The sequence below is a fragment of the Cervus canadensis genome, chromosome 23, assembly GCF_019320065.1.
Source record: "Cervus canadensis isolate Bull #8, Minnesota chromosome 23, ASM1932006v1, whole genome shotgun sequence".
Lineage (NCBI taxonomy): Eukaryota > Metazoa > Chordata > Mammalia > Artiodactyla > Cervidae > Cervus > Cervus canadensis.
In genome coordinates this window covers 13,646,935-13,671,282 of record NC_057408.1, presented here as the reverse complement: position 1 = coordinate 13,671,282, position 24,348 = coordinate 13,646,935, and the positions used below count along the sequence as shown (strand labels likewise).

Below are 24,348 nucleotides of genomic sequence, written 5' to 3'. Positions count from 1 at the left end.
TGCCCCCCTGTGGCTTGTTGATAATACTGCACCTTTGAAATCTGAAGGCGTTGGAGCAGGGTAAAGGATGGTGCTCTTAAGGCGGTCATGGTCAGACACGTGACCCCATCATTAATGGTCGTGGTCAGACGCGTGACCCCGTCGTTAATGGAGAGCATGGAGAACATGGAGAGCCAGAGATGTCTACCCACATTTCTAAAAGAATTACTAATGTAGCCTGCTCAGGATTTTCTTAGCTCCTCATCTTACTGTATCCTGCATTAGAATAGGATCCATGAGCTCCGATTCAGGATAGATTGCATGTTCTGCGTTTGCACACACCATTATTATCTTCAGAACCTCTGGAAGCTCTTTTCAAAGGATGATGCGAAGAGCCCTCCCTTGATCTGTAATTTTGCAGGAAACTTAATAAACGACGATAGCCAACCATGACAATGATACTAACATTTCTCGGGCGCTTGCTGGCTGCCAGGCACTGCTCTGGTGTCTTATAGGGGTTGTCTCCTCGATGCCTCGTGGTAGCCACGGGTGACGGCGGTCATGGTCGTTTTACCGGCCCAGGAAGGGATGTTCGCCGAAGCTGTGACTTAGAGTCAGCAGCAGGATTCGAACCCTGATCGTCCGATGCTGCCAAAGCCTCCGCTCCTTACTCTGTCCCTCCGTGACTGTGGGAGCTTCCAGAGGCTTTGGGACAACGTTGCCCTTGTTCTCTGAGCTGTGATAATTCCACAAAGGGGCAGGGAACAGGCCAGGGGTTTTCAGGTGAGCGGTCGTTCGGCGGAGCTGTTTCCCTGGAGCAGGGATGCTGCGCTCACAGGAGCTTCAGAGTCACTTGGAGACTTTGATGGAGAGTCTCCATCACCAGGCCACACTCCCGGGGTCTGGGAGCTCTCAGAACCCGTATGCTGCTGCCGCCGCTGGTCTAGTAATCACACGTGAGAATCACTGCCCACCTGGAAGGCTGTTCTCAGGTGTCCTGAGCAGAACCCCCAGTAGCAGGCTTACTGCACCCCCAGGAGTGCCTGCTTCAGACCCTGTAAGTACTGGTCCTCTGCACACGGCTTTCTGGGAAACCTACACCAAATGACCATCCTTCTCTGCATCTTACTTTCCTTATCTGTAAAGGAGGTTGAACTAAAGATGTATCGATTCTAACATTCCACGGTCTGAACGAAATAAGAGTCTAGCGCCTGGTAAAGAGGTTTATTATCCTGAAAATATCAAGTGGCCTTAATCACACCGATACTCAGTAAGTTTAGCTGAGTGTATAAAAGTAGAAATGGACAGGTGGGCTTTTAACTCTTGTTTGTGATGGACCAGTTCTGCCAGCAGGGCTGGTTCCTTAAAATAAAGGTTGATCTCAAATCATTTATTTTACACTGTCAGCACCTCATATGGGGCTTGGTAAATAGATGTTCCATAACGGATAAAAGGGAGAGAGAGATGGATGGATGAGAGATAAGTGGGCGGGGAGATGGGATGGATGAGACTGATAGATGTGTTATCGGATGGGACTGCATATATTGACCTGTAGATGGGTTAAAAGGGATGAATGCTAACTTGGGAGAGTTGGATGTCCTCCAGCTGTCCTTAAACCTAGCAGACCTGGAGCCACGGTCATCTTCCTGTGCAGAAGTCCACCATCCTCTGCTGTCAGCATGACCAAAGGTGGGTAAGGCTTCAGTCCTTTACCACCAAGCGTCTTCTTGCATGAAAATTCCATCCCATCCCTGTTTTGCTGGAGATAAACTAGCTCTCCTCCGTGTTCAAGCTGTGTGTGTTCAAGCTCCATGGGCAAGTGGACTTGTAAATGGTTCATTAAAAGGGAATAAAGAGTCTGAAGGGACTTGCCTGACTGGGCTCAGATTCAGGAAATCTCAGTTCTAAACCCACATCAGTTAATGACTTGCTGGATAACTTTCCTGACATCGCTGAACCTCAGTTTTCCCTCATTTTGTTGTTCATGTTAATCCCAGAATCCTTGACAGTTTTATCAGGCAAAAGGAATTCAAAAGAGCTTGGTGGGCCTGAAGCCTCTGCCAGACACCCTCTCCTGTTGACTAGAACCCAACCTTGTGCCGAGGATTTAATAGGCGTCACTGCAGTCCGTCCTCACAATAGGCCTGGGTCATAGGAGTTACTGTTTCAGTGTCATGGTTGAGGACGTCAGGGCTCATGGTGATGAGATCATTTCCGCAAGGTCCCCAAGCTAGTGGCAGAGCTGGGGTGCACACCCCTATGCTGACTGAGGAGGTCGTGCCCTTAACCGGCATTTCACCAGCTCCACTTCACCTTCTCCAGACAAAGACCTTTCTCACAGCTCGTTGTGACGCAGCTGTGATGTGAGTGGGACTAGTCTCCCGCGGGTACCGACTGAGTGTGGGGACGGGGGACGCTCCTGGTGGGACGGAGTTAGCCTGGAAGACGGGGATGAGCAAGCAGCCCTGTTACATCACGTGCACGAAAGATTTAGAAAGAGGCTGCCTTGGTAAAGAACCCGCCTGCAGTGCAGGAGACCCCAGTTTGCTCCCTGGGTCGGGAAGGTCCGCTGGGGAAGGGATAGGCTACCCACTCCAGTATTCTTGGGCTTCCCTGGTGGCTCAGAAGGCAGAGTCCGCCTGCAATGAGGGAGACCTGGGTTCAGGCCCTGATTTGGGAAGATCCCTGGAGGAGATCATGGCTACCCACTCCAGTGTTCTTGCCTGGAGAATCCCCATGGACAGAGGAGCCTGGTGGGCTACAGTCCATGGGATCACAAAGAATCGGACATGACTGAGCGACTAAGCCACACAGCATGAAGGCTGTGTAGATGCTGGATCGTGTCACCATTTAGCATTTCCTTAGAGAAATGTGATTTTTCAGAAAGCTCACGGTGCTGCCAATGCTCTACAAGACAGCCCTGGGACCTGCCCAGGGCCCGTCCCGTTTGGCCCTGGATGGGCTGTGCCCAGGGCGCCTGGCGCATCTTCCGTGGACGTCACGTCTCAGCGCCCAGCCCTGGTCTGGGACCCCGTCTAGCCTGGCCACGCTCCCTTTGAACATCTGGGTCGTCAGAGGTGATCCAGTCCAGCTTTGTGAGCGCTGCCCCGAGTCCCGTCGCCTGGGTCTGGGGGATGATTTCCGGCTTGTGAACGCTGGCTCTTAGAGGGGAGTGTAAGTCGTGTCGGGTTGATAGAGCCTGCCTCGTGTGAAAGGGCCACGGCTCACTTTTTCACACGTGGAAGAGGAAGGTGCTAGGGTGACTACGTGGGAACAGCTGAGCCCAAAGTGTAGGGGGGTCCCCCCTGCTGACCCCGTGAGCCAGGCATGCCGTCGGCAACCCGAGAGGTATAAAAGCGCCAGCCTCCATCCCTTGCGGATTTTGGCATCAGCCGGCCCACCGGGACCGCCCTTGCTGACGTGGTCTCCTGGGGTCTGGGTGCCCGCAGCCTTGCAGGCAGACTCGAGTCCGTCTCCTCCCTCAGGGCACGACGAGAAGGCGGAGAGCACGGTCCAGGCCGCCGCCTGCTGTGCCACGTGCAAGGAGCTCCGCCAGGTGAAGGAGACAGTGCTGCAACTGAAGCAGAAGGTACGTGCCGGGCGCGCCAGAGACCAGCGGGCGAGACAGAGGCGGGTGGCGGGGCGTCTGGGAGCAAGAAGAGTGTCCGCCACGGCTTGGCTGGGTATTCCCTGAGGTTGGCGCCAACCAGGTTTGGACTGGAGCGCTTTGCCCAGCCACCCTCGGGGCTCATTATAGTTCAACAGAACAGCGGAGGCCAGGGGTTGGTGGTGGTGGCTGTTCCGTCGCTCTGTCCTGTCCGACTCCTTTCGACCCCACAGACCGCAGCACGCCAGGCTTCCCTGTCCTTCACCAACTCCCGGAGCCTACTCAGACTCATTGAGTCAGTGATGCCATCCAACCATCTCATCCTCGGTCATCCCCTTCTCCTCCTGCCTTCAGTCTTTCCCAGCATCAGGGTCTTTTCCAATGAGTCAGCCCTTTGCATCATGTGGCCAAAGTTTTGGAGCTTCAGCTTCAGCATCAGTCTTTCCAATGAATATTCAGAGTTGATTTCCTTTCGGATGGACTGGTTTGATCTCCTTGCAGTCCAAGGGACTCTCAAGTGTCTTCTCCAGAAGCACAGTTCGAAAGCAGTGACTAGTAGAATAGACTGCTGGGTAAGGGGCCCAGGAGAATCGGAGAATGAACTGTGATTGGTGCGGCTTTTTGTGAAATGAACATCCCGACGCGTGGCCCTCTCCCGATTCTAAATAGGCTAGCGTACAGTCATCATTTGCCTGTGTTTTATCAATAGAAAACAGCTTCTTTATAAACTTCCACGGCTGGTGATGAATTTCTGTAGCAGCTTTATTTTTCACATTTAAAAGTTAGAGCCTTACGTCGGGCTCCACGCACCCGGGAAAGCAATGACTTGAGGACCTTGTGTCACCGAGGGAGAGGACTGACTCCCTTTGTCTGAGGCTCCCTCGCATGCCTGATGGACCAGATTTCTAGTAATGTAATTGCGCTGAGAGGAATGCCCCTGGGGGAGGGGGGTTAGAACCCTGAAATCCTGTTGCAAGCCCAGGTCGATGGTGTTTATTATACCTGAGGTCAGTGAATTCACCAGTCTGTCAGCAGCTCAGAAATTGCTCTTCTGCTGGTAAAACATAAACTTGCTAGTTTGTTTATTTAATTGCTTCCCCTCAAGGCTCTTAGTACATCAAAGAGGTGTGTGTGATCTGTTTAACTTTGGCATCTAGTTATTGTAAAGGGCGAAAGGGTAAGATTAGGCAGTATTGCTTTTCTGTGTTCAACAGACATGCAGGCATGTGAGATCCATAGCTTCCCGTGAAACAGGCAGGTCAGCAGGCTGAGGAGATCAGTGGCTTTGCCGGCTTGTGGTACCCAGGTGGTGAAGATCTCACAGTTTTAACAGAAGCATGTATGTGTGTGATGTTCCAGTTCCCAAATAGCTTGTAATCTGATCGACCAGGCAGAAAACCTTGTAAGTACATCGGTGTAAATTCAGAGTTCTAAATAATACTCCCCACACAGATATCCTCAGGTTGAAACTTGGATTGGTATCAGTATTTACCAAGTTGAGTCTGGAAAAGAGTTCGTGGATGAAGTTTGCATTTCATAGGCCAGAGGATTCGTGCCTGAGGGAGGCAGTTGATGAATGATGGATGTCTCAACGCCTGATGCTACCCTCTGTTTTCTTCTCTGGAGAATTAATAATCCAAAAGCTACGGAGAAGCTCTTTCTAGCCTGAGTGATTTTTAGAGTCAGTGCTGCTAAGTCTCGCTGGTTCAGAGATTCAATTGCTAGTTCACCATCTGTCTTTCCCCCTCACCTCCCTGCAGTGTTTTATGATCCATGAAAGAAGAAATGTTATGAAGAACTTGAAATTCTATGTTCCCCTTAAGGCCCTTGTGGGTGAGCTGCTCACAGATCCAGCAACAATGCTTGTTAGCCCTGCAGTGACTCTCAGGCGTGGGCTTTGGCCTGGAATTGGTCTGTCTTATACCGAATTCTCCTGAAGATGGCTCAGTGGTAAAGACTCTGCCTGCCAATGCAGGAGAACCCAGGTTCGATGCCTGGGTTGAGATAATCTCCTGGAGGTGGAAATGGCAACCCACTCCAGTATCCTTGCCTGGAGAATCCCATGGACAGAGGAGCCTGGTGAACTACGGTCCATGGGGTGGCAAAGAGTCAGACACGAGTGAGCAGCTGAACACGCACATACCGAGTTCTGTAAGCCCATTGTGGCAAGTCTGGGCTAAAGCCGACATTAAAGGAACTTCACAAGGAGCAATCCTTTTTTTTTTAAATTTTTTACCTATTTACCTCGTTTCTGGCTGCGCTGGGTCTTCGTTGCTGTGCATGGCTTTCTTTGGTTGCGGCGTGAGGGTCTCTCTTTGCAGCGGCTTCTCTTGTGGAGCACGGGCTCCAGGAAACGCGGGCTTCAGTAGTCACAGCACAGGCGCTTGTTGCCCCGCCCCCGGTGGGATCTTCCCTGACCAGGGACCGAACCCATGTCCTTCGCATTGGCAGGTGGGTTCTTACCCACCGTGCCACCCCGAACGTCCAGAGCAGCGCCTCCTTAAAGGTGCCTAGCAGAGTGTGCTGTAGTCTGCAGTTGATGAGGCGGTTTCACAGCCAGGATCCCGTTTAATTCTCACGGCGATACCCACGTTGTCAGAGAGCTGCAGTCACTGCCCGGGAGGCAGAGCAGACCCTCATTCGAGGTCTCCTGACCCCTCCTCCTGTGCTGCCGCGGGGCTGTCGGTTGCGTGTTAACCTCCTCGCACTACTGTGATGCCATCTGTTCTGTTTGAGGGAGAGCGTGGGGCAGCTGCCCACATCCACCTCGGGTCAGAAGTAGCTTACCGGGTGTCCTGGACCGTGGCCAATCCCACAGTGTAAAACCGTGGGCAGATGGGTTGAACGACACCGTGAGGGTGCAGTCAGCGAAATCCTGACCGTGGCAGACTCTGCATGGCCCCTGCCCTGGGCTCCTGATGGGCTGAGGCTGAGGACAGGAAAAGTGGGGCGGCCCTGCAGGTTAAAGCAGATTAAAAGATGCCTTGTTTTTTTTAAGTGGGCAAGACTAAACCGTAGCATCTAGGTCTGCACAGTTGGGTCATAAATTACTTTTTAAAGCACAGGAGGTGATTAAAATCAGGACAGTAGTCACTTTGGGGGGAAGGATGGGTGATTGGGTCAGGGCCTGTGGACAAAGTTCTGGTTTTTGACCTAGGTGTTCATTAAAAGGGTGTTTGTGTTATAAGATTTCACTGAGATACAGATTTGTGGGGGTTTTGTTTTGCTTTGTTTGCATACATTTTTTAAATTCATTTGTTTCTGGCCACACCAGCACACGTGGGATGTTAGTTTCCCAACCAGAACTTGAACCTGTGGCCCCTGCATTAGAAGCACAGAGTCCCAACCACCAGACCACCAGGGAAGTCCCCAGACTCTGTGCTTTTATTCTCCAATTAAAAATGCTTTTTTGAAAATGGTGTAATGATTCCATCATGTAACTTGCAGGGAGGGGTCTCAGGCCCATCAGAACACTGAAGAAAAATCTGAGCCAGGAGACCAGTTTTTTAATTTATGATGGTTTTTAATGATGCGGAGAAATTATTTTTTTAGGTTTGACTTTTTAACGAAATATAGTTGATTTACAATGTTATATTGGTTTCAAGTGTTCAACATCGTCAATATTTTTATTGGTCATATTCCATTTTAAGTTATTATGAAATATTGGCCATGTCCGCTGCGCTGCACCATGCACTATTGTAGTTTGTTTTATTCGTAGTAGTTTGTGCTTCTTTATCCCCCACCCTGTCCCTCGCCCCAGTGGTAACCGCCAGTTTGCTCTCTGTATCTGGTAGCTTTCCATCTTGTTCTATTCGTTCATTTGCTTTATGCTTTGGTTCCACCTGTAAGTGATCACAGAGAGTATCTGGCCTTCTCTCACTTATTTTACTTAGCACAGTGCTCTCCTCGTCCATCCATGTTGCTGCAAATGGCAAATTTTCATTCTTTTTTGCATTTCCAAAGAAAACAAAGGCTCAGATGGTAAACACTCTTCCTGCAATGCAGGAGATGTGGGTTCAATCCCTGGGTCGGGAAGATCCCCTGGAGAAGGGAATGGCTACCACTCCAGCATTCTTGCCTGAGAAATCCCATGGACAGAGGAGCCTCATGGGCTACAGCCCATGGGGTTGCAAAGAGGCAGATATGACTGACCGACTAACACTTCAAAAAAATACAGAAACGCTAATTCAGAAAGATACATGCCCGCCCAGCGTTCATAGCGGCGTGATTTACAATAGCCAATGGAAGCAACCTAAGTGTCGATCAGCAGACGAACAGATAAGGAAGCTGTGGCGTGTACATGTGTGCACACGCACAGACACAGTGGAAGGAGCGAGTTTTTAACAGGACCCTCGTGTCCCTGTAGCAGAGACGATCTGAGTTGAGGCCGCGTTGCTGCAGAGCAGTCAAGGGAAGCTTGCGAGTTCGGTGAACGCCTGCCGTGGCCGGTGACGGGCTGGGAGATGGTGAATGACAAGAAGGCACAGGATGAAGATTTGCCTTAAATGAGCTTCCGGTCTCAGCTGAGAAACAAGCCCACGGCGGAAGTCAGCCCACATGGCCGAGTGGGGTGGTGCCGGCAGCGGGAGCTTCAGAAGCGAGAGACCAAGGAGGTTTCCCAGGCGCGAGCAGCTTTGCAAGCCGAAGGCTCTGTTCGCTCGCTGCCTTTTGTGCCAGCAGACGGCGGCTTCTCAATGCTTTCCTCTGAGGCCTCAGTCTAGCTGCTCTGTACAATGGGTCTTCTCGGGAGGCCTGGGAAGACTAATCCGTATGAAGTGGACTGCGGGTTGCTTTGCCAATTATGAGTTATAAGAGAGGCAGCTGGGTGTTGTGGTGAGGACCACAGATTCCAGAAACAGGCGGGCACGGTTTAAGCCCTAGCCCCACTACTTTCTGGCTCTGTGACCCTGGGTAAGTGACTTAACCTGTCTGTGTCAACAGTTCTAGAAAAAGAAGATAACAGTAATACGTACTACATAGGACATCATAATCATCAAGTGAGTACGTATTTATAAAGGGCTTAGAATAGTCCCTGCCACCTAGAAAGAGCTCTGTAAATGTTCTCCAGAATATAAGAAACGTGAATTATAAGTGCTAATAAAGTGCTTTACAGACCACACCTCATTTGTCCCAATAGCCCTGTGAGGTAGGTGCATTATTATGAAGGCTAGCATGAGATACTGATATCTGTAATTCCACTGACTGATTGGAATCCACGAGAAGTGCAGACTCTTCTTGCAAGTGTGTGTGTGTGTGTCTGTGTGTGTGTGTGTGTGTAGAACGTCAAGCCAGGATTTCCAGACGACTGCCTCCACGACGCCAGCACCTTTATTTTCTGCTCGTCCTGCGGACACTTAGAGGTCTAACTGGCGGGAGCCAGGAGGTAATTACCCAGCAGGAGGTCAGCCAGGAAGCTGAGGTCGATGTTGACGGGGTCACCTCATGAACTTTACAAGGAAGCAAAGAAAGCTGGACAGGGCGTGGAGTGGGCTGGGCTTGGTTATGACATTTTCATCCAAAGACTTGCTGGTCTGGTCTGAACCTCTGGTTTTATAGACGTGAAGATGAGAACCTGGAAAGGCGAAGGGACCTACCCAGAGTCAGCCTGCTACCTACAAACAGCCAGGAGCAACCCCCACCCCCCACCCCACCCGGCAGAGCATGCGCACTGTGTCTGTGATCGTAGTTGCTGGCGATTATTAATCTGGGCGCTGAGCCAGGCACATTCAAGACTTTCATCACTTTCATCCTCCCAGCAGCCCTTCTTAGGTGGATATTATGATCCTTGTTTTATAGACGAGAAAATCAGGATCTGTAGCTTGCCAGGATCCCGCAGGTAGATCGTAGCAATTTGTTGTTCAGTGGCTCAGTCATTTTTGCAACTCCACGGCCTGCAGCGCGCCAGGCTCCCCTGTCCTCCACCATCTCCCAGAGTGTGCTCAAATTCCAGTGCATTGAGTCACTGATGCCATCCAACCATCTCATCCTCTGTCGTCCCCTTCTCCTCCTGCCCTCAATCTTTCCCAGCATCACGGTCTTTTCCAATGAGTCAGCTCTTCACATCAGGTGGCCAGAGTATTGGAGCTTCAGCATCAGTCCTTCCAATGAATATTCAGAGTTGGTTTCCTTTTCAATTGACTGGTTTGATCTCCTGCAGTCCAAGGGACCCTTAACAGTCTTCTCCAGCACCACAGCTCGAAAGTATCAATTCTTTGGCACTCAGCTTTCTTTACAGCCCAACTCTCACATTTATACATGACTACTGGAAAAACCATAGCTTTGACCTGATGGACCTTTGTTGGCAAAGTGATGTCTCTGCTTTTTAGTATGCTGTCTAGGTTTAACATAACTTTCCTTCCAGAGAGCAAGCATCTTTAATGTGACAGGACTGAGACTTAAACATAGATCTGCCTGATGCCAAAGCCCACACGTGAGATTCACATTTCCGTTTTCCTCTTGGAAGCGGATAATAACATTGCACCAGCCTTCAGAGGTCAGTGTTGCCCCCTCTGTCCTCTCATTAGAGAACTTTTGCTTATAAATTCCCTTCACTCAGGGGTTCTGACCCTCAGAAGCACAATCTGCCCTGGATTTTACACCCCTGAATCAGCTTTCTGGAAGGAAGAGGCTAGAACTGCCATTTACCAAGCACTTAGTATGGATTCCCCTGGTGGCTCAGACAGTAAAGAATCTGCCTACAATGCAAGAGATCTGGGTTCAATCCCTGGGTGGAGAAGATCCCCTGGAAAAGGAAATGGCCACCCACTCCTGTATTCTTGCCTGGAGAATCCCGTGGACAGAGGAGCCTGGTGGACTGCAGTCCAGGAGGTCACAGACAGTCAGACACAGCTGAGCGACGGACACTTTCACTCCCACTTATATGTTCCAGCTCCTCTCCTGGGCACCTTTACACACTGGTGTAATCCTCCCAGTTCTAATGGCGGATGTTTCCCATGAGGAAATGGGCGTTCAAAGCATTTAGTTCTTACCAAAGGTCTCACTGATTCCTGGCCTTGAGGAATGCAAAAATCATTCATGTCTGAGGTTCCTCTGGCTTCTCGTAGAATGAGCCCCTGAAATCTGAGAGAGAGAGAGAGCAGGAGATCCAACCAGTCCATCCTAAAGGAAATCAGTCCTGAATATTCATTGGAAGGACTGATGCTGAAGCTGAAACTCCAATACTTTGGCCACCTGATGCAAAGAACCAACTCATTTGAAAAGACCCTGATGCTGGGAAAGATTGAAGGCGGGAGGAGAAGGGGACGACAGAGGATGAGGTGGTTGGATGACATCACCGACTCAATGTACATGAGTTTGAGCAAGCTCTGGGAGTTGGTGATGGACAGGGAGGCCTGGCATGCTGCAGTCCAAGGGGTCACAGAGTCGGACACAACTGAGCGACTGAACTGAACTGAACTGAGCGGGCGGGGTGGGGGTGGGGAGGGGGGCACAAAGTATTTTAAGACCTTGTCTCAGAAGGCACACACCGTTGCTTTTGTCTTTTTCTGTTCATTAGGCACCTAAGCACAGCGGGTGGAAATTTAGTATTCACCTTTTAAAGGGCCTCCCTGGTGGCTCAGATGGTAAAAAAAATCTGCCTGCAATGCAGAAGACCCGCATTCAATCCCTGGGTTGGGAAAGATCCCCTAGAGAAGGGAAAGGCTACCCACTCCAGTATTCTTGCCTGGAGAATTCCATGGACAGAGGAGCCTGGCGGGCTACAGTCCATGGGGTCGCAAAGAGTCGGACACGACTGAGCGACTCATACTTTTAACGGCAGGAGCGCCCTGACATTTGGGGACATGTTTTAAAACCGTCACAGTCGCTGTTTCCCAACCAGCTGATCCTGCAGGTGACCTGTGAGCCATGTTTTCCTGGCTCCCACGGCTGAGATCTTTCAGAGCCGGGACCATGCCTTGGTCACCGTGGTCGCCTTAGAACCAAGCACGGTGCCTGGCGTGTAGTAGTTTCTCAAATATTTGATACATAAAGAGCTTAACAAGCTGAAAGCCTGAAGCAGATCGACTGTGTTAATTATGATATTCATGAGTTCAGTGATATTCAGGCAGACTGGAGCCGATCCAGGGTCACCCTAACTAGGCAGCTGAGCGATTTCAGGCAAGTTGTGTTGACTGGAAGGCCTCTGGGTTTAGAAGGAGGATCTCTCCAGCCCTTCTGGCTCTGACGGGTTTGGATAAGGGGAAAGGAGCCAGGACAGGCTGTGAAGCCTCTGCAGACCACACGAGCGCAGCACGCGGCCGCCTGCAGTGGGGCTGGCACCGTCTCCTGACCCAGGTCCCTCTTCTCGTTGCAGGTTGCCCTGCTCCCCAACAGCGCTGCCGACCTGGGCAAGTACATCACTGGTCACAAGGCGCTGGCCTCAAATGCCTACCTTCCAGGTCCTCCTGGCCTGCCTGGGGGCCAGGGCCCCCCTGGTGAGTATGAACATGAATGTGAGCGTCACTCAGCTGTGTCCGACTCTTTGCAAGTCCATGGACAGTCTGTGGAATTCTCCAGGCCAGAATACGGGAGTAGGCAGCCTTTCCCTTCTCCGGGGGATCTTTCCAACCCAGGAATCGAAGCCAGGTCTCCCACATTGCAGGCAGATTCTTTACCAGCTGAGCCACCAGGGAAGTGAGTGTGAAGAGGAGCATGAAAGGGTGGTGGGTTCACCAGCCAGAGCCTGCCAGGAGCTCACGTTCAGTGGGGATGGGGCGGAGTTCTTCAGCTTCCATGGGTGGGAGCAGAAGCCAGGGTCCAGGGAACTCACACACCTGTGAGCCAAGAAATGGACAAACCTGAGAAACCCTCATAACCAACAGTCATCAGGGGAAAAGGCATCGTCCTGAACTGGACCAGAGTCTTAAAGATCATTATTAAGTTACAGGGAAACAAAATGAAAACCATTTTTAACACTAGCATGTGTGAATGTCGGATGGTGTACTGAACACCTCTGGGCTCATCACCTGCTCTCACTCACGTTTCATGGCCAGCCTCAGGCCACTGTTTTCCAATCCTCTCTCCTCCTCCTCCTATTATTTGTGAACACATGTACATTGATATTTATTTTTATATCTGTCTCTATGCTTCACTTTATTAAGTCACCCTCACTGAGATACAATTCTGTACAGTAAAATGTACACAAGTCCCAGTCGGACAAGTTTTCATATATGCCTGCACTGCGTGCGTGCCCCATCCCTTCAGTCCTGTCCGACTCTGCAATCCTATGAGCTGCAGCCCGCCAGGCTCCTCTGTCCATGGGATTCTCCAGGCAAGAACACTGGAGTGGTTGCCATTTCCTCCTCCAGGCGATCTTCCCGACCCAGGGATGGACCCCGCGTCTCCTGCGCCGTCTTTGTCTCAGGCCGATTCTTTACTGCTGAGCCAGTGGGGAAGCCCTGCGTGCACCCTGTCTCAAGCCCTCACTAAGCACCACCATGTATCTGGTCTACATCCAGATATAGGAGCTTCCCATCACCCCCAGAAAGTGCCCTGTGCCCTTGACAATCTGCATCCTCGGCTCTAGGTAACCACCAACCTGCTTTCTGTCGCTGCAGTTTTGTCTGTTCCAGAACTTCGTGAAAAGGAATCTATTCTTTTGTCTGGCTTCTTCAGCATACTGTTTTGGAGATTCCCCCCGTACGCTGAAGAAAATCCCAAACATCCTGTCTTTCCATCGGGAAATACACAACAAGAACTGAAAACAGTGACAGGACGTTTTCTCTTTTATTATGAGTCTCTCCATAGATAGATCAGTATTTTTTTCCCCATACTAGTGGAGGAAATATTACTAGGGTTAGCAAATGTTCTGAGACTTGGACATCTTATCCCCGCGGCTCATCGTTTAGCAGTGAGCTGGGTGTTGTGAGTGACCTCCTGACATTTTAATGGGGACAACAAAGCACACGGAATTAAAGCAAGCAGAATAAAGCAGTCCCTGTCTGCCCCCAAGTAAAGAGTTCATGTGCTTCCAGCAGTGGAAGCTTAAAGAAGAGACAGATCAGTGTAGCCTGCAGTGATCGGGGGACTTGGGGCTCAAGCTGGACGTGGACGGACATGAAAGGTAGGACCATGGAAGGACATGGACAGGTTTTAGGATGGAAGGTCAGCAGCAACATTGGCTCAAAACGCTTTCTAAACTGTGTGTTTTCTTCTCCACTAATATCTTCATCTCCCAGTTTCCATCAAAACCCAGACTCCTGGGGCTCCATCTGTACAGAGACCAGAAGCTGGTCCAAGACTTTGGTTTCTCCCCTTGTTCATTCCCTTGACTTCTTTCCCCCAGCAGACACCACACACAAGCAGCCTCTCGCTGCTCCTGAGTAAGCTTGGGTCCCTTCTTATAAACAGATTCTCAGCACGGTGTTGTCCGCCCTTCTCTACGGAAATCTCCTTCCTCTGCTTCCCTGGAGAAAGTTCATCCCAGGCCAGTCTGCATGTCACTCCAACACGGACATTCGAGGAACAGGGGAGCTGCTGGCCTCTTTCTTCCTGATGAATGACTTGCGGGCTTTCCACACCAGTCCTGCCTTCTGGTTCCTAGCATCATGTGGGCTGCCCGGGGGCCTTGCCGGGGCGGAGAGTCGCTGAGGACTCGCTTGGGCAGTGCCCTTGCTTTCTCCTCCAGTCCTATTTCCTTCTCCCTCCTGGCTTCTAGCAGCGTGCTGTGTGATGCTGTCCACTGCGATGTGTTAGGGCAGCTAGAGGGAGAACTGGACTCTCTTCCCCTTAACTGACAGTCCAGTCCTGAAGTCTGATGAATCACAGCCTGGGGCGCCAAGCCAGGAAGCTCCACTAGGTTGGAGTCCTCTGGCTTTGGTGTGGCGTGGTGGCTGCTCGCCGCCCCTCCCTGTGACATAGAAGGTGCTGGCATTTGCTCATCAAAGCCCCACAGTTTAAAGGCACCTGACGCGGTGATCTCTAAAGCTCATTGATTGCCTAAATGAAGGTAAGATATGATCTCCAGCCTGTCCTTGTGTTTTTAGAGGTGAAGTATTTTGTTATGAGAGGGAGCTGGTCTCCTTCCCAGGTAAACTCTTTCAAGGATGTACCTGGAACCAGCATTTAGAGGAGGGGGTGGGGGGGGTGGTGAGACATACTTGGATGGAATAATTAAGTCTTTAATGTTGGCTTAATTATTTCGTGAGCTAGAAAAGACTTCCCAAATATGCTAAGTCTGAAGTCTCTGGGGGTTTTTTGTTTTGTTTTCCAGTGCCTGAAAGTCATTCCATTCTATCACTGTGTTCTGCCAATTGTAGGAGCCGTGTACCATCAAAAAGGAGCTCCTGTGTGCATTTGAAAGAGAGGAATCAGTGTAGCGCTCAGGAACACATGCCCGAGAAATAGTGGCAGCGCGGCAGCCAGCCCAGCCCCTTCGTTAAAGTCATTTGATGTGAAACATCTACCGAACAGCCTTTTCTGTACCTGGGCTTCTCTGAGAGCGTGCTGACAATTAAAGTATAACCATGCCCACATAAAGTTGACCGTCTAAAACGGGGTTAAAACACAGCATCCTTCCCTCTGCTAAAGAATGAAGTTGGACCCTTGCTTTCTACCGTATACAAAATGGATTAAAAACCTAAATGTAAGACCTGAGACTATAAAACTCCTAGGAGAAAACATAGGTGAGAACTTTCACGACCTTGGCAATGATTTCTTGCATATGATACCAGAAGCACAGTGACAAAAGCAAAACTAGAGCTGAAATTCTCCCATTTGTTCAGGCAAACTGTCTTCCTCTTGCACCTTTAATATGGGTTGTTATCTTAAAGTCCCTGTGTGATAACCCTAACATCTGGGTTGCCTCTGAGTCTGATTCTGTTGATTGCTGTATTTCTTGAATTGTTTGATTTTGTTGTTTGATTTTGAGGAGTGTAGTCTGGAGTTGTTTAATTTTGAGGAGAGTGGTTTTATTTGGGTGTTGGTTTGAGCTTTTTATAATGTGCCTTAAAATTTTGCTCTGAATGCCAGATACTGTTTGCAGAGGAACAGTGAAGACTGGGTATGTAGTAATTACTCCCGGAGACGGGTACGCGGGCTGCGCGCACGAAGAGTTGGGTCAGTTTAATGAATAACTGAGGGGTTTGGGTGTGTTGTCACTGACTCTACCTCTACCGTGGTCTCCAAGTTTTCAGATTCCTTCGATGGTAGGATACTGTTACTTTGGTGAGGGGCGAGCAGCGGGTACGCAGTTGTTTTACGGGCTTCCCTGGTGGCTCAGATGGTGAAGAATCTGCCTGCAGTGCCGGAGATGCAGGTTCAGTCGCTGGGGTGGGCAGATCCCCTGGAGAAGGAAATGGCAACCCACTCCAGTTTTCTCGCCTGGGAAATCACATGGACAGAGGAGCCCTGCTGGCTACAGTCCATGGGATCACACAAGATTCGGACACGACCTAGCAGCTAAACAACAGCCCAACTGCTCTCTGAGGCAGATTCTTATTAACCCTGCTTTACAGATGAGGATCGAAGGTTCACAGAGGTCAGGCAGCTTGTCCACGATTCAAAGGCAGGCCCCCCTGTGGTTGAAACCTGTACCCCAGCCACTCCCCAGCTGCATTGACCACTGCCCTGCAGGGATGGGGGGATTCCGAGGGCAGATGGTCCCAAGACTGGTGAAATTAAAGAGCTTAAAGGAGGTGAAAGATGTTGAAGAGGTGAAATGGTCACTGATTGGATGAGGAGCTTATGGAAATAGAGGAATTTATAGGAAGACTCCCAAGTTTCTGGCTTGAACGGATGGGGATGGGAGGTCCATGAAAGGAGTAGGAAGTCTGAGTCGGTTGGCTGAATGCCTGAGACTAACACATTGTCAGTCAACAGTATTTCAATACAAGAAATGTTTTAGAGAAAGAATGGGGATGGACGGCAATTTCTGGTCATGTTCAAAATGCCTATGGGACATCTCAGTGGAGAGATCAGAAGGCAAAGGTCAGAGTGCAAAGAGAAACGGCTGCAAGGGGCGCCTGGACTGTCAGCCAGCCAGAGTCCTCATCCTCCTCCCGGGCTGTGGACTAACGAGGTGCTCTTTGATTGCAGGCTCTCCAGGACCGAAGGGGAGTCCCGGCTTCCCGGGGATCCCAGGCCCCCCCGGGCAGCCTGGCCCGCGGGGCTCGATGGGACCCGTGGGACCATCTCCCGACCTGTCCCACATTAAGCAAGGCCGGAGGGGCCCTGTGGTCAGTATTTCATCAGAGCTCCCACCTGTGGTTGGGGAACGCGCATTCCTTCTGCTAAACGAGGTCCCTTTGCCTTGTAGGGTCCACCAGGCGCCCCAGGAAGAGATGGCTCTAAGGTAAGTCTTCCGAGTGGTCCTTACACGCCTTGGGTCCTCAGTCACCGCCTCCTTGCAGGCATCACCTGGAGCTTCTATATGGTTCACTCTCCCCCTTTGCATGTGGCCAAGTTGAGACACAGATATACTTTTTGTCCCCAAAGCTGGGAGGAAAATCTAAAAAGCCATTTTCTTAAGATATGGAACAACCATAATAACAAAAACAGCCGCAAAAACCACTTGGAAGAAAAAACGACCCCTATAAACGTTAAACCTCCTGGTTGTCATGGTAGCATGTTTTTCTATTTAGCCAGGCTTCTCTGTGGGGCTGTTTTACGTGTGTTCCTAATTTCTTTGCTGTGTTTAAGTCAAGAACAGGAGAAGCTCCAGTCTCTGCAAGTGGGTGGTTTCGCTCTGGGGGACTGCCTGCCCCACCGGCCTCATAAAGTCAGTGTGAGTTACTTTAGATGCTTCTAAGCTATTCCACACGCTGCCTGGAAATACCAGCTTCCCTCCTTTCAGATCTGGTTGGAAAACACATGGCCTTGGGGGAAATGGAAATGAGAGGCACTTGACTCAAGCCTTTCGGTTGAGAGCAGCGGCCCCAAGAGTGCAGCGGGAAGCTGACGTTTGCTTCCCATAGGAGAGACTTGCTGTCTTGTGCGGGGAGATGGTAGTGGTGGGGTCTAAATGGAGGCAGGGGTGGTGGCACCCGTGTGGTCCAGACGCTAACCCTGACCCTTCTGTTTTCAGGGGGAAAGAGGTGCACCAGGTCCCAGAGGGTCTCCAGTAAGTAGCCCCGCCTGTCTTCCTTCCCCAGGGCAGTGCGCTCAGGGCTCCCTCTCAGGGGAGCCTTCCTAGTTGGTCTTGTTAGCAACAGCCGGCCCCTTGCAGCTGTGGCTCAGCCCCGCCACAGAGAGCTCCGTGGTTACAGGAAGAATCACACCAGCCTTTTGCAGCTGGTTGAGTTTTACAAATCCACTTCCTGGGGGCGGGGCGGGGGGGGTTGTTTGTTTGCTTTTCTCACGGCTAATCTTTATTTGTGCTTCCCTGCTGGCTCATCGGTAAAAAATCCACCTGCCAATGCAGGAGACGTGGGTTCGATCCCTTGGTTTGGAAGACCCCCTGGAGAAAGGGAATGGTTACCCACTCCTGTGTTCTTGCCTGGAGAATTCCATGGACAGCAGAACTTAGCGGGCTACAGTCCATGGGGTGGCCAAAGACTTGGACACGACTTAGCGACGAAGCAGCAATCACGACAATCTTTATTTGGAATGTCTAAGGTTCAAAACCCTAGTATGTCCTAAGTCTGTTTCCAGGTGTGTCTTACACCATTGGAAGTGGCAGAGCTGAGGTTCAAATCCAAGAGAACCGCAGCCTCTTACCCACTGCTCTCCACCTCCCAGGGCTCTTTGGAAGCTAGCCTAGGAGGGGCACTCTCAGATTCCATCATTCTACCAGATTTGACGGAGCCTGAGAGCTAGGAGAAGCCCGTGTGCCGCCAGCGCGCATCCGGGAGGCAAAGGAACACAGGGCGGCATCCGCCAGCTGCTGTTTACGGGCCTGACGTTTCCCCAGCAGATGGCAGGGCAGCGACCACGGCGCCCCCGGAAGCCCTGGGTCAGCCGAGGGGTGGGTCTCTGGTCGTCTGGTTTGACCCCTCTCTCCTGTGCAGGGACCCCCCGGTTCTTTCGACTTCCTGCTGATCGTGCTGGCGGAAATCCGTAACGACATCACCGAACTGCAGGAGAAGGTGTTTGGGCACCGGACTCACCCTTCAGCAGAGGAGTTCCCGTTACCTCAGGAATTTTCCAGCTCTCTGGAGACCCTGGACGTGGGATCCGGAGATGACTCCCCAGGAAGAACTGAGACAAGAGACTTGGGAGCCCCCAGAGACTTCTATCCTTAGTGCATCCCACATCTTCATGCCAAAGGAAGAGTGTTTTCCCCTGCAGTGAAGTTCTCCAAAGAACAAAATCAAAACATCCCTGGAGACCTAAAAAAAGATACATTTTTTATTTTCTTTACTCTTTCCCTTTCTTCTTCCTACTTCTCGTCTTCCAGACACTGTTTCCAGAATCTCCTGCTAGACATCCTAAAGACACCAGGAATGAAATGATTGATTTCAGTGCTTCCCCTGGAGAATCTACAGGGCAACTTTTATTTGAATTCCTTCTTTTCCAGGGACTTCTAATTTCTGAATTAGGTACTCACATTATCTTAAAATTTGGCAGAGTATCAAAAAGGGGGGAAGAGTTCTAAGAAAATGTGACTTTCAGTTCAGTTCAGTTTCTCAGTCATGTCGGACTCTTTGCGACCCCATGAATCGTAGCACGCCAGGCCTCCCTGTCCATCACCAACTGCTGGAGTTTACTCAAACTCATGTCCATTGAGTCAGTGACACCATCCAACCATCTCATCCTCTGTTGTCCCCTTCTCCTGCCCTCAATCTTTCCCAGCATCAGGGTCTTTTCCAGTGAGTCAACTCTTTGCATCAGGTAGCCAAAGTACTGGAGTTTCAGCTTCAGCATCAGTCCTTCCAGTGAACACCCAGGACTGATCTCCTTTAGGATGGACTGGTTGGATCTCCTTGCAGTCCAAGGGACTCTCAGAGTCTTCTCCAACACCACAGTTCAAAAGCGTCCATTCTTTGTGCTCAGCTTTCTTCACAGTCCAATCTCACATCCATACTGACTACTGGAAAAACCATAGCCTTGACTAGACGAACCTTTGTCAGCAAAGTAATGTCTGCTTTTTAATATGCTGTCTAGGTTGGTCATAACTTTTCTTCCAAGGAGCAAGCATCTTTTAATTTCATGGCTGCGATCACCATCCGCAGTGATTTTGGAGCCCCAAAAAATAGTCTCTCACTGTTTCCTCATCTATTTGCCATGAAGTGATGGGACCAGAGGCCATGATCTTAGTTTTCTGAATGTTGAGCTTTAAGCCAACTTTTTCACTCTCCTCTTTCACTTTCAACAAGAGGCTCTTTAGTTCTTCTTCACTTTCTGCCATAAGGGTGGTATTATCTGCATATCTGAGGTTATTGATATTTCTCCTGGCAATCTTGATTCCAGCTTGTGCTTTATCCAGCCCAGCGTTTCTCATGATGTACTCTGCATATAAGTTAAATAAGCAGGGTGACAATATACAGCCTTGATGTAGTCCTTTCCCAGTTTGGAACCAGTCTGTTGTTCCATGTCCAGTTCTAACTGTTGCTTCCTGACCTGCATACAGGTTTCTCAGGAGGCAGGTCAGGTGGTCTGGTATTCCCATCTCTTTCAGAATTTTCCACAGTTTGTTGTGATCCACACAGTCAAAAGCTTTGGCATAGTCAATAAAGCAGAAGTAGATGATTTTATGGAACTCTCTTGCTTTTTCAATGATCCAACATATGTTGGCAATTTGATCTCTGGTTCCTCTGCCTTTTCTAAATCCAACTTGAACATCTGGAAGTTCACTGTTCATGTCCTGTTGATGCCTGGGTTAGGGAATTTTGAGCATTACTTTGCTAGCATGTGAGATTAGTGCAATCATGTGGTAGTTCGAGCATCCTTTGGCATTGCCTTTCTTTGGGATGGGAATGAAAACTGACCTTCTCTAGTCCTGTGGCCACTGCTGTGTTTCCCACATTTGCTGGCATATTGAGTGCAGTACTTTCACAGCATCATTTAGGATTTGAAATAGCTCAACTGGAATTCCATCACCTCCACTAGCTTTGTTCATAGTGATGCTTCCTAAGGCTCACTTGACTTCACATTCCAGGATGTCTGGCTCTAGGTGAGTGATCACAACATCGTGGTTATCTGGGTCATGAAGATCTTTTTTGTATAGTTCTTTGTATTATTGCCACCTCTTCTTAATGTCTTCTGCTTCTGTTAGGTCCATACCATTTCTGTCCTTTGTTGAGCCCATCTTTGCATGAAAAGTTCCCTTGGTATCTCTAATTTTCTTGAAGAGATCTCTAGTCTTTCCCATCCTATTGTTTTCTTCTGTTTCTTTGCACTGATCACTGAGGAAGGCTTTCTTATCTCTCCTTGCTATTCTTTGGAACTCTGCATTCAATGGGTATATCTTTCCTTTTCTCCTTTGCCTTTCACTTCTCTTCTTTTCATAGCTATTTGTAAGGCCTCCTCAGACAACCATTTTGCCTTTTTGCATTTCTTTTTCTTGGAGACGATCCTGATCCCTGCCTCCTGTACAGTGTCACAAACCTCTGTCCATAGTTCTTCAGGCACTCTATCAGATCGAATCCCTTGAATCTATTTGTCAATTCCACTGTATGATTGTAAGGGATTTGATTTAGGTCATACCTGAATGGTTTAGTGGTTTTCCCTACTTTCTTCAGTTTAAGTCTGAATTTGGCAATAAGAAGTTCATGATCTGAGCCACAGTCAGCTCCTGGTCTTGTTTTTGCTGACCATATAGAGCTTCTCCATCTTTGACTGCAAAGAATGTAATCAACCAGATTTCAGTGTTGACCATCTGGTGATGTCCATGTGTAGAGTCTTCTCTTGTGTTGTTGGGAGAGGGTGTTTGCTGTGACCACTGCGCTCTCTTGGCAAAATGCTGCTAGCCTTTGCCTGCTTCATTCCGTACTCCAAGGCCAAATTTGCCTGTTATTCTAGGTGTTTCTTGCCTTCCTACTTTTGCATTCCAGTCCCCTGTAATGAAAAGGACATCTTTTGGGGGTGTTAGTTCTAGAAGGTCTTGTAGGTCTTCATAGAATCGTTCAACTTCAGCTTCTTCAGCATTACTGGTTGGGGCATAGACTTGGATTACTGTGATATTGAATGATTTGCCTTGGAAACAAACAGAGATCATTCTCTTGTTTTTGAGATTGCACCGAAGTACTGCATTTCGGACTCTCTTGTTGACCATGATGGCTACTCCATTTCTTCTAAGGAATTCTTGCCCACAGTAGTAGATATAATGGTCAGCTGAGTTAAATTCACCCATTCCCATCCATTTTAGTTCACTGATTCCTAAAAATGTCTTGCCAACTCCTGTTTGACCACTTCCAACTTGCCTTGATTCATGGACCTATTCAAGGTTCCTATGCAATATTGCTCTTTACAGCATTGGACTTTACTTCCATCACCAGTCAAATCCACAACTGGGTGTTGTTTTTGCTTTCGCAACATCTCTTCATTCTTTTTGGAGTTATTTCTCCACTAATCTCCTGTAGCATATTGGGCATCTACCAACCTGGGGAGTTCATCTTTCAGTGTCCTATCTTTTTGACTTTTCATATTGTTCATGGGATTCCCAAGGCAAGAATACTGAAGTGGCTTGCTCTTCCCTTCTCCAGTAGACCATGTTTTGTCAAAACTCTCCACCATGACCCATCCATCTTGGGTGGCCCTACATGGCATGGCTTACTTTCATTGAATTAGACAAGGCTGTGGGCCATGTGATCAGATTGGTTAGTTTTCTGTGATTGTGGTTTTCAGTCTGTCTGCCCTCTGATGGAGAAGGATAAGAGGCTCATGGAAGCTTCCTGATGGGAGAGACTGACTGAGAGGGAAACTGGGTCTTGTTCTGATGGGCAGGGCCATGCTCAGTAGATCTTTAATCCAATTTTCTGGTGAAGGGCGGGGCTGTGTTCCCTCTCTGTTACTTGACCTGGGGCCAAGCTGCGGTGGTGGTAATGAAGATAGTGTCACCTCCCTCAAAAGGCCCCATGCAGGCACTGCCCCACTCAGCGCCCCCAGCCCTGCAGCAGGCCACCGCAGACCCACGCCTCCGCCGGAGACTCCTGGACACTCAGGCGAGTCTGGGTCAGTCTCCTGTGGGGTCACGGCTCCTTTCTCCTGGGTCCTGGTGCACAAGGTCTGCTGTGCCTCCAGGCGTCTATTCCCCAGTCCTGTGTGTAAGTTCTGGCGGCTCTGTGGCGGGTGAATGGCAACCTCCTCCAAGAGGGCTTCTGCCATGCCCAGGTCTGCTGCAGCAGAGCCCCCGCCCCTGCGGCAGGCCACCGCTGACCCGGACCTCCTCAGGAGGTGCTCACACACAGCTCTGTCTCAGTCTTGGGGGGTCCCTGGGTCCTGGTGCCCTTGTTTGAGCTCTCTGAGCATCTCTGGCGGGAATGGGGTTTGTTTCTTCACCCCCCTACCATCTTGCTGGGGCTTCTCCTTTGCCCTTGGACATGGGATATCTCCTCACAGTCATTCCAGAATTAGTTTACTTATTTAAAAAAATATATAGATGCATGTCCCAAAATAGACCATTACACCTCCATATCAAAATTAACCATTTTCAGTGAAAAGGGGGAGATGACAACATATATTTACCTCAGTGGATGATTCTTTTTCCTTGTCAATCTGACAGATGTAACATATTCTATCCTCCTACCCAACCTTGTTTACCCGAGTTCCATCCCTGGGTCAGGAAGATCCCCTGGAGAAGAGAATGGCAGCCCACTCCAGTATTCTTGCCCGGAGAATCCCATGGACTGAGGAACTTGGCGGGCTACAGTCCATGGGATTGCAAAGAGTTTCACATAACTGGGCAACTAATACTTGAGTAATTTTGATTAAAGAGAGAAGAGGAGTGGAGACTAGATGGAGAAAAATCAGTCCCATACAGACTGCCCTGTAAGCGGCCACAAATTAACACTCAGATACGACTGTTAAGGGCTTCCCAGGTGGCGCTAGTGGTAAAGAACCCACCTGCCAATGCAGGAGATGTCAGAGGTGCAGGTTTGATCCCTGGGTTGGGAAGAACCCCTAGAGGAGGGCATGGCAACCCACTCCAGTATTCCTGCCTGGAGAACCCCACGGACAGAGGAGCCTCGTGAGCTACTTGTCCTTGGGGTCGCACAGAGTCAGACACGACTGAAGCAGTTTATCACACACGCGTGTGGTTGTTAAGGGTTCATATGCTACACTTGTCTATGACTATCCTATTCAAAGAAGAAAATTACTCTCACTGTAGGAATAAATCCTGTTTTCAAGATAAAAAGTGAGTGACTGCAGTGCCCTGGCTCACATAAGAACAGTGAGTTTCTGGTTTGCCAGGGCATTTTAAAGCTGTTGGGCTGGCCAAAAAGTTCCTGAATGTTGGAGAAATTTCTGGCCAACCCGATATTTGATCAAATGAGTGGGCTTGTTTAGTAAATCACAAGATTATTTGTTAAATAAAGGTACCTGACCCTTGGGGAGAGGTGCAGAGTTTCCTGGCTGTGAACCGGTGCCCACCAGATGCCTTTAGGCTGTGATCCAGGTTCACTCAATGGACAGCAGATCTCAAGGCTGGAAGGAGGTTGCTTGGCTTCAGTTGTTGGCCTGGGAGTGGGGTGATGGTTAGGGGTAGAGAGGAGAACCTTGGGCAGGGGCACCTCTGCGTCACAGAAGCAGGTAAACTGAGGGCTTCCCTGGTGGCTCAGCTGGTAAAGAATCCACCTGCAATACAGGAGACCCCAGTTCCATTCCTGGGTCAGGAAGTGCCCCTGGAGAAGGGACAGGCTCCCCACTCCAGTTTTCCTGGGCTT

The 24,348-nt window shown here is 49.8% G+C and overlaps 1 protein-coding gene across 1 annotated transcript in view; it reads left to right on the top strand.

The window, feature by feature from the left end:
- The window catches only part of CCBE1 (collagen and calcium binding EGF domains 1), a 216,230-nt gene extending 196,980 nt beyond the window's left edge, over nucleotides 1-19,250 (top strand). Inside the window, exons 6-11 of the mRNA XM_043444309.1 lie at nucleotides 3,465-3,568; nucleotides 11,901-12,021; nucleotides 16,622-16,761; nucleotides 16,842-16,877; nucleotides 17,610-17,645; nucleotides 18,532-19,250. Of these exons, the coding sequence (XP_043300244.1) occupies nucleotides 3,465-3,568; nucleotides 11,901-12,021; nucleotides 16,622-16,761; nucleotides 16,842-16,877; nucleotides 17,610-17,645; nucleotides 18,532-18,765 (671 nt within the window). The 3' untranslated portion in view covers nucleotides 18,766-19,250. The remainder of the gene's footprint in view (nucleotides 1-3,464; nucleotides 3,569-11,900; nucleotides 12,022-16,621; nucleotides 16,762-16,841; nucleotides 16,878-17,609; nucleotides 17,646-18,531) is intronic.
- The last annotated feature ends 5,098 nt before the right edge of the window (nucleotides 19,251-24,348 follow it).